The following is an 18,768-nucleotide window of genomic DNA, read 5'->3' on the forward strand; positions in this document are numbered from 1 at the left end:
CGCACCCCCCCCAGCCAGACGATTGGCTGGCTGGGGGGGGCAGACATGGCCGGGATTCCCCTGCTCTCGCGGGGGCTGAAATCAGCCCCCACTCACGTGGGGGGGTGGGCGTGAAGCCCGCAACCCCACCTCCTGGGCAGGCCGGAAGTGGCTTTGTGACATGGTAGTGATGTAGTGATGATGTCTCAATGATGCTGCTCGAGGTGTATTCTGGGGGAAAGAGGGAAGTTTTTAAAGAGGATGTCACGCCATGCTTGAGGTTCTTACTCCTGTGGGGACCTATTGCACAACAATAAAGATCGTGGTCTACTGACTGCCGCTTTGCTCCAAATTACTTGGCGGGAATTTCCTTCTTTTCCTGACTGCATAGACCCACAGGGGACTTGTACCCTGATGAGCTGGGCTGTTGAATAGTCTCTCACCCTGGAATTTCCCCCGTAACAGTGCCAAACTGGGTCTTTGACCAGGGTGAAATAAAGCCTAGTTTCGCCCCTGGCCAAACACATATCAACGATGGATCGAGATGGCTTCTCACGTGACAGACAAAGAAGGGAACCTCACTCAGGGATTCTATAGAAGGCAGGCAGCCCAAATGACGTCCTTTCAGGATCAAAGCACAAGCTACCCATCAGACACTGCCAGAGTTTGGGCTGGTGTGAAAATCTGGCCTTTTCTAGAGAAAGAGAGAGATGTTTTTTTTTTTTTTTTTAAAGGAACACTGGCAACTTTCCATTTCCAGAGCTTCGCCGGCTGGCTCTCAGGAATGCTCATGGAAAGCAAAGTCTCATTATCATGAGTAATTTAGCGTAACTACCCACAGAAATTCAGTAAGGCCAAGCTGGCGACAGCGACGCAGGAAAGGAGCGAATTGCATCGGCGCATCCCGAGATCAGCCATTCCCAGAGCTCAAAACGAAGTTGCCATCTTAATGAGACAGAGCCTTGTTCCCCCTCCCCCCCGAAATTAAAACACAGGATTTAAATGCTTCCGCAGATCCCAGGCCTGCTTGAGAAAGAACCCAGCCAACGTTTTGTCAAACTGATTTACCCAGCCCTGCACCTTGGCCCCAAAGCTCGCTCTTAAATCCTAGATTGCATTTTGACATGCGACACTTAAAACATACTTGGGGGAAGTGCTTGGGGAAGAAACGGCCAGCACCACTTCTTAGAGAAGCAGTAAAAGTTCCAGTGGCACCAAAGGCTGAGGGCTGGAGGTGGAGTACAGGGGGGCTCATTACTGCTCATTTTAAAGACCAGCTACATTATTCATGGGAAACGGGTGGTGCTGTGGGTTAAACCACAGAGCCTAGGACTTGCTGATCAGAAGGTCGGCGGTTTGAATCCCCGCAATGGGGTGAGCTCCCATTGCTTGGTCCCAGCTCCTGCCAACCTAGCAGTTCAAAAGCACGTCAAAGTGCAAGTAGATAAATAGGTACCGCTCTGGTGGGAAGGTAAACGGCGTTTCCATGCGCTGCACTGGTTTGCCAGAAGCAGCTTAGTCATGCTGGCCACATGACCCGGAAGCTATCTGCGGACCAACACCGGCTCCCTCGGCCTATAGAGTGAGATGAGCGCCGCAACCCCAGAGTCGGTCATGACTGGACCTAATGGTCAGGGGTCCCTTTACCTTTACTTTACATTATTCATGTTTCTACATTTGAAAAACGTAGTGGTGGTTTGCGATTCTGAGGGGTTACTTGGATTCTGGGTGCAAAGGGTGCATCCTTTGAGCACCAATTATAGTGACTGGTTCCATATAGAGTTCATGATTATTCTTATTTTTAAGCAGCTATTTCATCAGTGAGAAAGGTAATAAAATACTGCACTTGCCCTCTCCATTTGAATTCGCAACATAGGAAGCTGCCATCTTCTGAGTCAAGCCATTACTCCATCTAGCTTAGTACTGTCTACACACTGACAGTCCTCAGCTCTCCAGGGTTTCAGGCAGAAGTCTCTTTCAGCTCTGCCTGGGATTGAACCTGGGACCTTCTGCATGCAAGGCAGACGCTCTGACCACTGAGCTGCAGCCCAGTGGTAGAGCATCAGTTAGGCAGGGGGGCAGCTTTTGCAAAGTCTGAATTCTAGAGTCAAGATTCAACAACCAACACATGGTGTCAGAAGTTGGTCAGCAGCGTCAAACAGAAACTGGTGCAAAGAGAAATAAATGCCACATTCAGATTGCTGAACTGGAAATATTACAGAGAACTGGGCTTAGGAAGAAGGAGCTGATCCGTACAGGAGAAGAGTCCACAGTGCTACTTATTTCTAATATAGACAGGTCTGAAGGTCAGGGTTATCTGTAGACAAGTGCGAGTCATCAGAGGAAAGACTGCAGAATTATACTGGAAAGACCTGACATTTTTGCTGCCTCTCTAATAACGCAGATACTTGGGGTGAACTAATGAAATGGATAAGGAGCAGATACAGACCAGACCAGTGAAAGGACTTCTCCAAGCTAGACATCATTAACTTATGGACTCTGCTCCCGTGAGATGTGATGGTGGTTCACATGGCTTTGGAAGAGGACTCGGCAAAAACATGAAGGGTAGACTTACCAAAGGCTGATTATTCCCAGCAGACAAGCAGAACCTCCAGCATCAAATGCAAATCTGCCTTTATTGCCAGTTGCTGGGAACCAACAGAAACAGAAGCCTACTACAAGTTGCTCGTCTAGATATGGGGTGGGTAACCTATGGCCCTCCAAATCCCTCTATCTGGCCCCAGGGCCACTCACCCCAAACCACACACCCTCTTTCCCCCGCCACCCCTGCTTTGTGTGGCTGGAATGTGTCCTCGGATTCTGATAATGTCTTTTGCTGGCCTGGATAGAGAGGGGTACATGAATGTGTGCAGAAACTGTACAAAGGAAAAATCTACATTTATTCCTCCACTTGCTTTTTCCTCTGGCCCTGCCCATCGGGAGCATGTGGCCCCTGGAAAGCTGCCCAGGAGAGAATATGGCCCTCGAGCTGAGAAAGGTTCCCAACCCGTAGTCTTGATGGACCTTTGGCCAAATGCCACCGCCCTCTCCCTTTATTTCCTCTGTTCTCCAGCTTCCCTGAAGCAATCGTCTGTGTAAAAGCAAACACACGCAAACCTCTTTTCTCCCCCTTGAAGTTCCAGTACAGATGGATGAATGTCAATCCAATGCACAGTTCTGCCCCCAAACCTGAAGGAACGCCTGCGCAAATACCAAGTAACTCTGTTCCCACAGATTGGAGCTCTCTCTACCCAATTGTCTTTGATCGCATCCACGGACGAACATCTGAACTTTGCTGTTGTGCCAAGCAGCACCGGGGATCGGTGGGGGTGGGAGACTCAGCAAGACACCTGCTTCTCCTTCCATCTTTGTCGCCCAGCTAAAATGCACAGACAAAAGCCAGCCAGCAAGCGCAACTCCTTTGGGACAAAGCCATCGGAGAAAAGGAGTCTGGCAAAGGAAGATTCTTTCCCGTGGCCTCCAGTTATGAATACAAATGTTTGTATTCCCTCTTAGAACTTAGATTCGCCCAAAGGGCAGCCGGCGATGGCATGGAGAGAAGCAAAATGAAAGGAGGTATTGGAGCAAAGAGGATATTCAGAGCAGAACAGGGACTGAGGCTTTCCCCCCAATGCGAGGGGGGCGGGAGGAGAAACTTTGAAGAGAAACTTTGCTCTAGCCTCTCTCTGGCAGGGGTTGAACTAGATGTGACAGCAACAGACACCTCTGTTTAATGGGAAGCAAATGTTGAGACCAAAACAGGGCATTGTATTTTTACATTTTAGAAAGTTCTATAAATCGCTGTGTCAAAAAGCTTTCAGAGTGGTGTGCATGACAAAATTACAGATAACACAGCTAAAACCCGCGAAACTATTAAGAGAAAGGAATATGTACACATCATGGTCACCATGAAAGCACAAATAAAAATCAGTAGAACTTTAAAAACATGGTCAAAACAAAAAAAATTCCTTCCAGTAGCACCTTAAAGACCAACTAAGTTAGTTCTTGGTATGAGCTTTCGTGTGCATGCACACTTCTTCAGATACACTCATTAAGAGTCGTCAACAGGCTCATCACAGCTATCTGCCAATCACCCATTCCCACCACCCTTCTGAGTAATACCCCTCCCCACCTTCTCACTATATAGAAGGATCTGGCAACTTCTGTTTCAGTGTATCTGAAGAAGTGTGCATGCACACGAAAGCTCATACCAAGAACTAACTTAGTTGGTCTTTAAGGTGCTACTGGAAGGAATTTTTTTTGTTTTGACTATGGCAGACCAACACGGCTACCTATCTGTAACTTTAAAAACATGGGTAGGCAAACTAGGGCCCGGGGGCCAGATCTGGCCCAATCACCTTCTAAATCCGGCCAGCAGATGGTCTGGGAATCAGCGTGTTTTCACATGAGTAGAATGTGTGCTTTTATTTAAAATGCATCTGTGGGTTATTTGTGGGGCATAGGAATTCGTTCCTTCGCCCCCTCCAAAATACAGTCCAGCCCCCCACAAGGTCTGTTGAAAAAGTTTGCTGACCTGTTTTAAAACAAGCATAAGTACAGTGGTACCTTGGGTTACAGACGCTTCAGGTTACAGACTCCGCTAACCCAGAAATAGTACCTCAGATTAAGAACTTTGCTTCAGAATGAGAACAGAAATCGTGCTCCGGTGGCAGTGGGAGGCCCCATTAGCTAAAGTGGTGCTTCAGGTTAAGAACAGTTTCAGGTTAAGAGCGGACCTCCAGAATGAATTAAGTTCTTAACCCGAGGTACCACTGTAACTGCATGACAGGTCTGGGTGGACTTGCTGAAATCAGTCCAAAATAAGTTCCTATCTCCTTGAATCCATTTCCAGCAAATAATTTGGCCTTCCTTGGGGCCAGTGCCTTTTGAAGCAGGATATGCTAGCTTCCATTTCATTGAGCTGGCAAAGTGAATGCAAAAAGGTAAAAACATTGTGATTGCTTAACTGGCCCTACAATACTTCCAAAGTTGGTGCAGGACAAACTCCCGCATAGTAAATTCACACCAACAGCAAGGGCTGCCAACCTTTCTGCCAACCCCTGTAAACTGCACACTCCGTCATGGTGTGTCTCCATCATTTCTTAAAAACCAGCCTGTTCCCTAATGGCTGATGCCTTCTGTGTGTCTTGATGATGTTTCATTGCACAAACATGTTTTACCACGATTGCATTAATTCGTTGTTGTAAACCGCTTTGGAATTTATTGTTTAAAAAAACAAAAACAAAAAAGAGTTTCCTTATGAATAAAAACAACAACCAGAAAATAAGAAAAAGATTTGTAGCTAGAATGATGGAGACCAAAGGAAATAAAAGCAAATAAACATTTAAAGGATGAAACACACAGACACTAATAAGAGAATATAAAAAGTTTCACAACACTGGGAAGAAAACATATGCTGGTACTTCATTGTGTTAATTATTGTTTTGACAAATAATAAACAAAGAGAGAATCGCTCCAGTTTTTGAAAATATGTTCTTGTCCTCCCCCCTTATTAAACAAATTGGCTCACAGTTTCACACTCCCCCCTCCCTCCCACTCCGCTAACTTCTGATTAAAATCTGGTAGGGTCATGAGTGTTGGTAGTCCAACAGCAGGGATCACTCAGTATGCAGCTTTAACATTGATTCCGCTAATGATAAAGTCAAGTAGACAAGAAGGGGACCAATGGGAGTGTTGCCTAGCAACCAGGAAGGATGGGGTGATCTTTGCTGAGCTGGCACGTGCTCCAATGGTTTGGGGCAGTTCTGAGGCAGTTTTCCCCTGTAAGTCTGCATGTATGTCTCCCAGCTATGTACAAGAAAGACAAAGCCCTTTCTCTTCAAATTATACACTGTTTTTGTTCAGTTTTCTTAGTAAATCGGAATCAGGATTTTTCTCTCTGGACTCCATCTGCATTAGTTTAAGTGACTTTGTTAAGAATGATCATCCAGATAAAATTGCCCTGGAGACTTAGGAACATAAGAGCCCTGTTTAGATCAGATCAAAGGCACGTCTAGTCCACCATCCTCTTTCCCCCTGGAACCAGTCGGATGCTGTCAGAAAGCCCACAAAACAGGCACATTGATGCGTCAGTTTTCATGTCCTGTACTGTGCTGCAGCTTCTAGGAATAGGAATAGTGGCTTCGTACTAGATGGAGGTTATTTCCTAAACATCAGAGTCAAGTTACAGGTAGGTAACCATGTTGGTCTGCTGTAGTCGAAACAAAATAAAAAAAATCCTTCCAGTAGCACCTTAAAAAGGTAAAGGGTAAAGGGACCCCTGACTATTAGGTCCAGTCGTGGTTGACTCTGGGGTTGCGGTGCTCATCTCGCTTTATTGGCCGAGGGAGCCAGCGTACAGCTTCCGGGTCATGTGGCCAGCATGACTAAGCCGCTTCTGGCGAACCAGAGCAGCGCACGGAAACGCCGTTTACCTTCTCGCCGGAGCGGTACCTATTTATCTACTAAGTTTGTTATTGATATGAGCTTTTGAATCTTTTTATTTTGTTTCACCAGAGTCAAGGAAAACATGAAAGGTGCACAGATGGATTAGAGAAAGGGGTTGCCTGTCATTATTTTGTGGGGAAGATCCAGGCACATACCTGGAAATGTAGGTTTGCACAACTGAAATGGATTAAAGCGCTCTGGACCACCAGCAAATCAGGATGGGTGTTCATGGTCATATATGAGCTCCCTGTGAACAAATGCTCATTGAAGACTGGACATGGTCTATCTTCCATCATGGAAGCAAATCAGGATGGATGCTCAATAAACAAGCCACCTGGAGGAGCCTATGGTCCACATAATCCAGCATCATGCAGACGTTTTCTGGAACACCCACAAGCAAAGTGTGATGGCTAAAAACACCCAACCCTTTCCAAGTGGTCGCCCTCCAGAATGCCACCTCTGAACCTCAAATAGCTAAAAGCAATAAAGGCTGATTTGCTAGGTTGATCAGCTGGCTCTGCCTGCCTTTGCCTCTGGCTCCCTCTACGGTTGGTCTCCCTGGCTCCCACCCTACCAGCCTCAATAGGCACCAATCACCATGAGCTAAAAGCCATTCACCTGGCCCTCCTTGAGCTGAACCACCTGAATTCAGAAGAGGAGAGGCAGGGATGGGTGCTGAGCACCAGCACGATCTCTTCACATTCGAGGCAGGCTCCAACTAACCATTTTGTTTTTACTCCCTCGGCTAGACCGCCTACTGAGGAATATAGCAGACTGCAAAGCAACCTGGATTCAGAAGGCAAAGTGGGAGAATGACAATGCGAGCCATCCATCAGCTTTCACTTTGCTTTGGGCAGCTTATTAGGAAGTCCTGCCATCAAATTAAAATTCAGTTAGGGGGAAGGGAAAGGAGGCGATCCCAAAGTTTAATCTAGCTAACATCATTGGAATGCTTCACCCCAGTCTGTCACGGCACAGGAAGAGTCTATAACTCTCCTGCAAGCTTCGATTCTCTTGCTCTTTTTCTTCTAATCATGCAGAATGGCATCTTAGCTGCAATTTTCAGTGGAGAGGAGGGGGTGTGAGAGCCATCATTCTAAAGTGCAAGAGCTCTATTCACATTGTATTTACTGCGGAAAGTACTTGGAGACATAATATTCCTCCAAAGGTTAGCACAATTCTCTATCGCTCTCGTTTCATGCTTCCTGACTTTCAAATATGATGGGGGGTAACGCTTCAGCAGCCTTGGGGTTTATTTGCATGCGGGAATGGATTCCAAAACAGGATGTCTTCGAGAGAGAGCGCTGCCTCTCTAGGCAGAGATTCGCAAGCACACTTGCTGCAAACAAGCCACTTCAGTAACTGTCTTGTATTTTCCACTCATCACTGCCGAGACCTCTGCCAAAACAAAGACCTCTTTGTTCTCCCGCTCATCGGCAGCCTCGTTCCCACCCAGTCGAGATGACCCAGTGGATTTATAGCTTCAGCTGAAAGTCACTGTGGTGCAGTGGATGGAAACATAGGAAGCTGCCTTATGCAGAGTCTGGTCGTTGGTCCATCTGTGCTCAGCATTGCCTGCACTGACTGGCAGCAGCTGTCCAGGATTCTAGGCAGCATTCTTTCCTGGCCCTACCTGGAGAGGCCAGGGATTGAACTTGGGGTCTTCTGCATGCAAAGCTGATGCTCTACTACTGAGCTAGAGGCCTTCTGTGGACTACAGACACACAAGAGAAGGTTCACATCCTTATTTAGTCATTTGGCTTCCCAAATGGCCTTGGGTAGGCACTCTTTCTCAGCCAAACCTACCGTATTTTTCGCTCTATAGGACACACTTTTCCCCCTCCAAAAATTAAGGGGAAATGTGTGTGCGTCCTATGGAGCGAATGCAGGCTCCTTGGCTTCAGCGATAGCAACACGAAGCCTCCGAAGCACAGAGGGAGCGCTCCCTTTGCGTTCCACAGGCTTCGTGTTGCTTTTGCTGAAGCCTGGAGAGCGAGAGGGGTCAGTGTGCACCGACCCCTCTTGCTCTCCAGGCTTCAGGGATAGCCACCTGAAGCCTTCGGAGTGCAGCGCAAGTTCCCGCTGCGCTCCGCAGGCTTCAGGTTCCTTTTGCTATAGCCAGGAGAGCAAGACTCTCCTGGCTTCAGCAGAGAGGGAGAGCTGCGCAGGGCCCCTTCAGCCAAGCGGGAGGAGAAATGGAAGGGGCTCCGTTTCTCATGCCACTTTGCTGAAGGGGTGCTGAGCAGAGAGGGGGAGATTTTTTTTTTCTTGTTCTCCCCCTCTAAAACAAGGTGCGTCCTATGGTCCGGTGCATCCTATAGAGTGAAAAATACGGTACTTTGCAGCGTTGCTGAGGAAAACAGTGGGAGTGAAGGGAAAGAGGAACCTGGTGGGCTGCCCTGAACTCTTTGGAGGAAAAGGGGAGATTAAAAAATGTTGTTTTTTTAAAATTGCTGCAATGACCTTGTAGCGTTTGCCCTCCAACATGTGTGACATTGTACTGGGTTCAGAGGGAAAGGGTTAACTAATTGTAAAATGACTAACCAATGGGAACCCAGGGAGCAGAGTTAACTGTGCATAAGGTTTAAGCACAGAGGGGTGTTTTTTGAGAGAGAGTTAGAGTTGTGGAGAAGACAGTCTGGAGTTAGAAGAGACAGATAAGAAAAGTCTGTGGGTTGGGCTAGTCTGGTGGGAGAGAGTGAGAGAATTTGTTAAGAGGGGTCAGTCAAACGGTTGAGATAATCAGTCAGAAGGTATTAGGAAGGTATAGGCTGGTAAAGAAACTAAAGTTAAGAAACTGACAGGAATATTATCTGAGAAACCGTAAACTTGTTAACGTTTATAAAATAAACTTGGGTTTTTTTGGTTCACTTTTAACAACTGACTGGACTCAGTGTTTTACCAGAGAGTAACTGGTTGGTGGCAGTGAGGAAGTGAGCACAGTGGTGGCACAGGGATCAATAGACCGTTAAATGTCCAAACGTTCGGGGACCCTGTGAGATCGCCACAATCCTGTTCTCACCCTGGCCAACCAGAATCTGAAAGCAGCATCACTCTCTCCACCTGTCACAGCGTCCTCAGGCCAGAATGCCCAGAGCAAAGAATTAACTCTTCATTGTCAAAAGCACACCGCCTACAAGTTAGGGAGAGGCATGATCACCAGTCTTACGTATTTCAGCTACGCCTAGGTGGGCAGCTAAGGAGGCTGTTGCTGCAACAGAGAGGCCCTGTCCCCAATCTGTGCATCGCCCCCAGCTGAGATGCAGGCAAAGCAGGGACAGACTCTGGCTCCGTGTAACCTTCTGCTCCTCCTGGGAGATGGTGGAGTGAGAGAGGGGTGGGCAGCAGCAGGAGGAAGAAGAGGCATGGAAGCCCTTGACTTTACACCAGCCTTCATCTCTCTCCCACTTCCTGCACCTGTTCTTCACTCTCCAATCCTGCAGCTTCTCCTGCCTGATCTCCCAGCTGTTCCAAGCTCCCCAAATCACTGATTCCTTCTTCCCCGCCCCCCTTCTCCAGGTGCCCACTCTTCAGCAGCCGGTCAGCACTCTGCAGTGTCCAGCCAGTCCCTGAAACCACCTGTGATTCCCAGCAACTGCTCTTCAGAGACATACTGCCTTCAATGGAGTGGAGGTGTGACCATAACCATCATGGGCACTAGCCATCAAAAATCTTATTTCCCATGAATTTGCCTAATCTTTGTTTACAGCCCTCCATGTTTGTGACCATCACTACCTCTTGTGGGGAGCAAATTCCACAATTTAACTAGGCACTCTGTGAAAAGTCCTTTTTTGGTCTGTCCTGAATCTTCCAGCATTCACTGGATGCCCGCAAGTTCTAATATCATGAAAGAGGGGGAAGAAAAGACTCTCTACTCGAAGCAAAATTGCATATACCTTTATACATCCTGGGGTTTTTTTAGCACATGACATCCCATTCAACCAAACACCCTCCCAAGGGAAGACAGTTAAACCCACCCTGTTGGGGGAGAAAATCAGAAAACTATCCCTCCATATGAAACTATTTAATGATAATAAAACATACTTGGATTAGATTAGGCTAGAGAGTTTGCAGCCCATTTAAAGATATTCTATTTATCCAGTTCCCCTTTTACTTGATTTACAGTCATATTTTATAGTGGCCTTTTAATCTCATTTCACAGCATAAACCACTTTGGGAATCCCCACAGAACCACAGAAGCAAGGTGTACATTTGAAAAAATAAATAAAATAAAAATAAAAAACGAGGTCAAAGGTGCAGTTGAAGCCCTGGATTTCTCCTGCAATCAGCACAGCCGTTCCCAGGGGCTCACAAACTGAACACTGTATTCCCTACTGAGTTTTAAGAGGAAAAAGCGGCTGATTGACTTTCTGCATGGTTTTGAGAGTGTCTCTCTGAACGCCGAGGCAGCCACTGTGATGATAGAGATGTTAGCTTAATGATCTAATTAGACAGGAAACAGCATTTCCAGAGGGCTTACCTATTACATCTATCGATTCCCACCCATTTTAAAGATATCTCCCTCTCTCTCAGGAACACAGGAACCTGCCTTATACAGAGTCAGACCACTGGCTCATCGAGCTCATTATTGCCTGCACTGACTGACAGTGGCTTTCCAGGATTTCAAACAGAGGTCTCTCCCAGCCCTACCCAGAGAATGGGGGGCCTTCTCCATGCAAGGTTAATATTAACCGTTGCTTAGCATTATGTGCAAATCCAGACCAGCTTCTTAACTACGGCTAAGGCGTGTTCTGTGAGGTGATAAACCAAGGTTTAAAGGATTGTCTGTCAGATATGCCTCTCCTTTATCCATGGTCGGTTAACCATGGTGAGCATTAACCAGGATTCAGCACTATGTGCAAACCAGCCTAGTGTGAGTTTCATGGCTGAGCGAGGATTCACAGTCAGGTTGCCTTATTCCTAGTCCAACGCTTGCAATTGCAGTGCCAACTGGTTGAGCTCTACTCCCTTTGCAAATATGAGAACAAACACAGCAAGCTATGGTAGCAGTTCCTGCCCCAATAAGTGCTTCAATTTCATTAGGCCTTTTAGTAAAGGTAAAGGAACCCCTGACCATTAGGTCCAGTCGTTGGGGCTGCGGCGCTCATCTCGCTTTATTGGCCGAGGGAGCTGGCGTACAGCTTCCAGGTCATGTGGTCAGCATGACGAAGCTGCTTGTGGCAAACCAGAGCAGCGCACAGAAACACTGTTTACCTTCCTGCTGGAGTGGTACCTATTTATCTACTTGCACTTTGACGTGCTTTCGAACTGCTAGGTTGGCAGGAGCAGGGACCGAGCAACGGGAGCTCACCCCGTCGTGGGGATTCAAACCGCCGACCTTCTGATCGGCAAGTCCTAGGCTCTGTGGTTTAACCCACAGCGCCACCCGCATCCCTTTTGGGGCTCCTACAAAGATGCAAAATCGATTTGAGCATCTTCTCAGGTGACTGTACCACCTCAAAATGTGAAAGGTGGAGTTTGATGGCACTTCCTTCTATTACGGAAAGCTTACATGTCAAGGAAGTAGCTGCAGGAAAAGAGTCAGGCAGGCAGGCCTTCCCATGGGGAAAGACGCCAAACAAGAAATCCCCTCTACCTGAGCTTGGAGGTGGTACAGTCCTCTCAGAACAGTGAACTGCCTGAGTGGTTGGATCACTGAATGGACTCTTAACACAAATGACAATTCTAGAGTGATTCTTCAGTGAGTCCCAGACCCATCTACTCCCAACGATATAAAGAGACACACCTCATTGATTCTTTCTTTCTTTCTTTAAAAAGGAGAAAAGGGCTACAGTGGTACCTCGGGTTACATACGCTTCAGGTTACAGACTCCGCTAACCCAGAAATAGTGCTTCGGGTTAAGAACTTTGCTTCAGGATGAGAACAGAAATTGTGCTCCAGCGGCACAGCGGCAGCAGGAGGCCCCATTAGCTAAAGTGGTGCTTCAGGTTAAGAACAGTTTCAGGTTAAGAACGGACCTCCGGAACGGATTAAGTACTTAACCTGAGGTACCACTGTACTTTAAAAACTACCCATGAACAAACCCAACACCTCTAGTGGAGTTGTTCATGTCATCCCATTTGCAGAATATCCCACACAAACAGTATAAGCAGGTGAGGTGCTCCACCCCAGAAATGTAGGCAAAGATAAGACTGTTGCTTCCAGATTCAGGTAGGTAGCCATGTTGGTCTGATGCAGTAGAAATATATAAAATATAAAAATTGTCCAGTAGCACCTTAGAGACCAACTAAGTTTGTTCTTGGTAGAAGTGTGCATACACACAAAAGCTCATACCAGGAACAAACTTAGTTGGTCTCTAAGGTGCTACCGGACAATTTTGTTGTTGCTTCCAGACAGTCAGTATATTGCAGGAGGGAATCGGGTGAACACTGGGAATTTAGATTTCCACAATTGAAGTGGATTAAAGCGCTCTGTCACCCCAGCACAACAAATTCACCACTGTTTTTGTGGATAGGAAAGTAATGGGGGGAACATGCTGAAAAGCATGGGATAAACGATTAACAGTAAGACCAATAAACCCCACACAAGTAAACCAGGATGAATGAGCACTGTTATATAACCTCCCTGCCAACAAATCAGAACAGAAGCTCAATAAAGACTGGGCATAGTTTAACCTCCACATAGGTTCTCTGCAAGCAAATCATGATGACCACTCAGCAATTTGGAAGAGCCACTGGTGTACTCAGCACATTCCATTAGGAATTCTTGACCATGCAAGTGGTCAAGAAGCCCAAACAGGATATTTTTCCTGCAGAGAAAAAGACCAGTGCCAAGCTAACCAGAGGGCAGTTCTGGAGGGCAATGGGTGGGCTGGTTCCTTCTTGCTTGCATGCCAGAACAGCAGCCTCTACAGATCTCCCACCACAAAAGATGAGAGCAAAGCTTGGATGAAGACAGAGCTATGAGACAGAGACAGGCGCAGGCAGAAGAAAAAGGCTGGGATGGATCTGCAGCTTCTGCCTGCAGAGCAGGGAGTCCCCCTTCCTTCCATACTGCTGCTGCTGGAACCAATCACCCCATCGCCAGGCAAAAGCTGCAGATCCATTCCAAATCAAAACCAGTCTTTTCAGTCTGCCTGCATTTCTGCCTGCTTCCCTTGATTTAAAAAGTGGGAGTGCCTGGCACACCCAGCACACACCCCATGCACGCCCATGGGAGGGGCCCTTTAAATCTGAAAGCAAGCCCAAGTCATTCCTCTCTACAACACACCATTTAAACCCTGTCTCTGATAGAAGATGAAATTCAATCTGTTTCGTTTCAAAACAAAAAAAATCATGTGCCTGCCGTCTTTCAGTTTACAAAATAAAATAAAATCCCAGGACAACCACCAGCAAAGTAAAACAATATTGAAGACACAATCAAGCGCTACATAAAAAAAAGCTTTGCACTGGAGGAACAGAGCAATAAATGGCGGGGCAAACCAGACTTGACACTAAATGCATCTTTGCAACAATGGCGCAGAGACTGGTTGTTTTCACATGCAAATTGCATCTCCTGGGGGGCAGCTGATAATTAAGATGAGAGGAGGCATGGAGAGGGAGTTTAACCCTTTCTTTCCCTGTTGTGATCCTGAGGAAAATACCTCTTCTGAAGTTTGCATTTGTTTTTGGTGGGGGGGGGGGAGAGAAAACCATACATTGGAGGGAGTTGCCTTATAATGAGTCAGATCATTGGCCCCTTGAGCTCAGTATTGTCTGCACTGACTGGCAGAGATTTCGCAAAGTTTCAGGCAGGGGTTTTTCCCAGCCCTACCTGGAGGCGCTTAAGATTGAACCTGGGACCCTCTGTAAAACCCTCGACACATTTCGTCGCTAAATCACATTTAAAGTCAAGCGTAGCTTGCCCAGCAATGCAAGCCACCAGCTAAAAGTTAACTAGGTAATGTGCTAGTTACATAAGAAGGTTGTTGAAAAGTACATCAAATCTCATGTCAGGTGAAGTCTCTTGGCACCAGCACATCTAGGAGGGAAAGACATGGGGGGGGGGGGAATAGAATAATCCGTAGGAATTCCAAAAGAGATTCAAAGCATGCACACTTAGAGCCAGTAAGTCAATGTGATGTTGCGTGTAGAGTATCAGATTAGGATTTGGGAGATCAGGTTTATTAGCTAATCCCTCTTCCGTGGAAATTGTAGCTCAGTGAGGATGATAGGGGTCTCCTAACAACTCTAAGGACTCTTCCCAAAGGACAGTTCCCAGGATGCTTTGGCAGCAAGAGGGCAGGGAGCAATCACTGCTCAAAGTAGTACGATACTGCTTAAATGTATACTGGAGATGGGGTCTCAGTTACAGGTGATCCCCAGCAAATCCACACCATGTCCCATAACTTTTCATATCTTCATACTTTTCATATCTTCATACCTGAAGGAGCGTCTCCACTCCCAGCGTTCTGCCTGGATGCTGAGATCCAGTGCCGAGGGCCTTCTGGCGGTTCCCTCATTGCGAGAAGCAAAGCTACAGGGAACCAGGCAGAGGGCCTTCTCGGTAGTGGCACCCGCCCTGTGGAACGCCCTCCCATCAGATGTCAAAGCGATAAACAACTACCTGACATTCAGAAGACATCTTAAGGCAGCCCTGTTCAGGGAAGTTTTTAATGTGTGATTTTACTGTATTTTTGGTTTCTGTGGAAGCTGCCCAGAGTGGCTGGGGAAACCCAGCCAGATAGGCAGGGTACAAATAATAAATTATTATTATTATTATCTTAATTACTGTGATTTCTGGGTTGCCTTCCTAGGAGCATATGGGCAGAAATAAGAAAAACTTCTACCCATTGCTGGCTTTTGTATTACTACTACTACTACTATTATTATTAAAATCAAATATGAAGCACAGCTATACCACCTGAGTGATCAAGAGGTTTTACACCCCACCCATTGTCTCAGAATTTGTTAACACCACTTAGGTGAGAGTTTCTCCCAGTCCCACAAATTTATCTTGGTTAAAGCCACCAGGTGCATCCATCAGAGGCAATTATCAAACCAGAAGCATCTTGGTTTATGACTCACTTCCTGAGTTTATTTATTTCATAGATCTATAGCAGTGATGGGGGACCATTTTCCAGCTGAGGGACACTTTCCCTTCTAAGTGAACTTCTGAGAGCACCAGGTCAGAGTTGGGCAAGGCCAGAAGCAGAAGTGGTCAGAGCAATGGGTGCATATTCAATCTTTGTACAGCAGGCTTAGTTCCTGCACACACTCATGAAGGTTTCAGATCAACTCAGTGTTTGACTTGCATGTCTCCCTCTAGGATATATAGAGCTCAGCATTCAACCCAAGTCTTCTCTCCACCAGATCAGAGTTAGCCAAACCAAGACCATTATTATCCAGTTCCTCTGAGCTGGCCAAACGTTTCCATAAAGACGGAATGAAAGTTTTTGCTCAGTTCTGAAACATCAATCAAACTGGCTTTGGAACGTTTCAGGCTCACTGTCTCATACTTCAATATGATTGCCTCTCACTTTGGGATTTTCCGCCTCAAATGCCCTGAAATTCAATAGCTACTTGGATAAACAAGGCTCTCACAGACAACAACAGCTAGGCGACTGAGTTTATTATAGAGCACGGTCATCATCCATGGGGGGCGGGCAGAACCTGTGGCAAACCGCAGCTCTGTCCCCTAAAATGGCCATGAGTGCAATAAGGCAACTCCTACAAACACAGAAATTGGTCATTTTATAAGGTACAGGGCAGCCCTGCTTTGCATCTCTGGAGGATGCCGCTAGCAGTAAGGTGGCAACTATCTAGGCCAGGTAACTCCAACTTTCTGAGACCTAGGGCCCACTTTGAACCCAGACACGCATTTGGAGACCCATTGTATGTTGGATCAGGCTGCAACCCACCAGCTGTTGGCCAGTGAGCTAGGCTAGCAAGGGAGATAACCACCCATCACCAATAGGCTCAATAGCTTCTGCTGCACATATACAGACCCGGGTTAGGGAAGAGATTCCAACAAATGCCCAAATAAGGATGGGTTGATTCCAGGGCATCAGTTGGTTGAGAGGGAGCCTTCTTGACGTATTTGACTGAGAAACCAAGAACCAGAATCATCTTTGCCTAACGCCTACCATGCAGTGAAGGAGGAAAGAACCACACAGAGACAAATAACAACAATAGTGGCATTAATTTTTTAACCATTAGTATTAACCACAGGCAGAGATATTTCCTCTTTGCCTTTTCACAGCAGACCAACAGGTTACTAAATCAGCAAAGGACTAGAAGTGGCAGCGAGACCATTGCTTTCCTAAAAACGCCCCACCCGCACCCCACAAGGCAAGGGATTTAAAAGCCTGGGGAAACTGGTGGGCACCACTACCAACTGCAGCGTTTTCCCACTTTCTGGGTGCCGCCACCACCAAGCGGCTGACTCAGACCGCAACCGCACACCCACATTTATCAGCGGTGAGCCCCCATCCTTCCTCTAAAAACAGCGGGACTTACTTCAGACAAGAGACTGAGCTGCAAAAGCGGCAGACCCCTGCGCCCTTTCCCGGGAGTAAAGTCCCCGTTGAAGGAACACTGAGACTTACTTCCGAGGAATCAGACCAGAGGATGGCTGCAATCCAAAACAAACACGCGCGCATACACACGCACACACAAAAGGAGAACGCTTCTTGGAGAGCTGCGTCGTCTCCTCTCGAGTAACCCGCGCCGCGCTGGCAAGCAACAACCTGTCCCCCCGCTCACGCAACCTCTCCCCCTCTTTTTACCGCTGGTGACCAGCTCCATCCCGCGGCACCTCCAACATACACACACCACAAAAACCCGCGCACGCCCCCCAGGAAATAGGAGGAGCCCTTGTTTGATCGTGCGCCCGCAGATACCCCAGAGCGCGCAGCAAGCTCCTCACACGCCCAACACAAGCGGCGTTGGGAATGGGGTTCGCGGGTGAGGCGGGGGGATCTTTGGCTTCCCTTGATGATCAGAATGGCGTGGGAGATTAAATAAAGAGAATACACCCCCCCAAAAACAGCCGCCAACTTCATCCTTGCAGCCATTGACAGCCCTTCTCAGCTGCTTGGCGTACGACTCGCGCTGTTTCTTCGGATGGCCCCCCTTCCTCTCCCTCTCCCTCCCCGGGCAGAAAACCCCACGAAGAACCCGGCAGGTGCCAACTCACAACTCCCAGCGTGATGTCCTCAGCGGTCGGAGTGGGCGCTGCCAGGGTCCGCCGCGAAGCCAGGCAGAAGGCGAGCATCAGAAACATCTCCTGCGGGAAAGCACTCTGCCGGGGGGGCCCGCTCCACAGCATCCCTCCTGCGCTTAGTCCGCCGCCACCGCCGCCTCCTGCAGCTGCCGAGGCTCCTCAGAGGAAGGGGGCAGAGGGCGTCCAGCACCGCCGAGCCGAAGCGGGAGAGAGGCGGGCGGCGACATCCGAGCTCCGCGGCCTCCGGGTAGCGCCGCCGCTGCTGCTGCGGGAGCTGCTGTTGGCCGCGCCGCCGCCAGCCCGCCACCTCGGGCGTCAAGAGGCAAGCAGTGGGGAGGACATCGTACGTCCTTGCTCTCCGGCTCGCTTTCCTGGCGGGAGAGTGCAGGGAGGCGAGGGCGAGAGGGGAAGGATTGAAAATGAAAATAAAGGACAGATCCGAAGGTGTAAAAGAAAAAGGCAGCCAAACGCTCCAACTTTTTTAGGCGCGCCGGGCTCCCTTCGCAGCGCAGCCGCGCGCCTTCGGGGAAGCGAGCGGGAGATGCAAGCCAAAGCGACGGAGCCCTCCCTTCTCGGACCGCAGGAAAACAGAGAAAACCTGTTGGCAGTGGGTCCCTTTCACCCCGCCCGCCCCTTCCTTCTTCTCTTCTAAAAAGGGTAATAGAATAAAATCCAGCTCCGGATTGCGCTACGCGCCAGCCTCTCCAAGCAGCGCGAACACCGGCGAGCAAACCACGTCGAGGAACCGCCGCCGCTCCGCTCTCGCTCGTCTCTGAAGGCGGCACAGCTCCAGCCGGGGAAGTCCTTCGGCTGAGGAGGCGGCGAGAGGCGAAGGAGGGCGGCGCTAAGGGGAAAGAGGAGGGGCCGGCTCAGTCTCGGGAAAACGCTCCCTCGGTGGGCAGCGAGAAACCGAGGCGGTGGTGTGCTGCTGCTGCTGCCGCCACCGCCACCAGCGCCTCCTCTTCCAGAAGCAGCCATTGGCTACGACCCGAATCCACGTTTCCTTGGGGGTAAGGCACCCACCCCCACGCCCGTTCTCACGGAGGTTCGCTCTCCGCCTCCAGGGCTCGCGGGGCTGCGATCCGACGCGCACTTTTTTTGGAGAGCTCCATGGAATTAAGAGGGACGGTCGACCTCCGAAGAAAGGGGCGCACGGGATCCGGCGGCGCGCGCGTATCT

General features: G+C 48.5%; 1 protein-coding gene across 1 annotated transcript in view; it reads right to left on the reverse strand.

Moving 5' to 3' along the window:
• The window catches only part of MMP17 (matrix metallopeptidase 17), a 167,025-nt gene extending 148,581 nt beyond the window's left edge, over nucleotides 1-18,444 (reverse strand). The window contains exon 1 of the mRNA XM_028709424.2: nucleotides 17,563-18,444. Coding sequence (XP_028565257.2) covers nucleotides 17,563-17,694 — 132 coding nt within the window. The 5' untranslated portion in view covers nucleotides 17,695-18,444. The remainder of the gene's footprint in view (nucleotides 1-17,562) is intronic.
• Nucleotides 18,445-18,768: the final 324 nt, after the last annotated feature.

Source organism: Podarcis muralis, chromosome 16 (genome assembly GCF_964188315.1).
Source record: "Podarcis muralis chromosome 16, rPodMur119.hap1.1, whole genome shotgun sequence".
In the NCBI taxonomy this organism is placed as follows: domain Eukaryota; kingdom Metazoa; phylum Chordata; class Lepidosauria; order Squamata; family Lacertidae; genus Podarcis; species Podarcis muralis.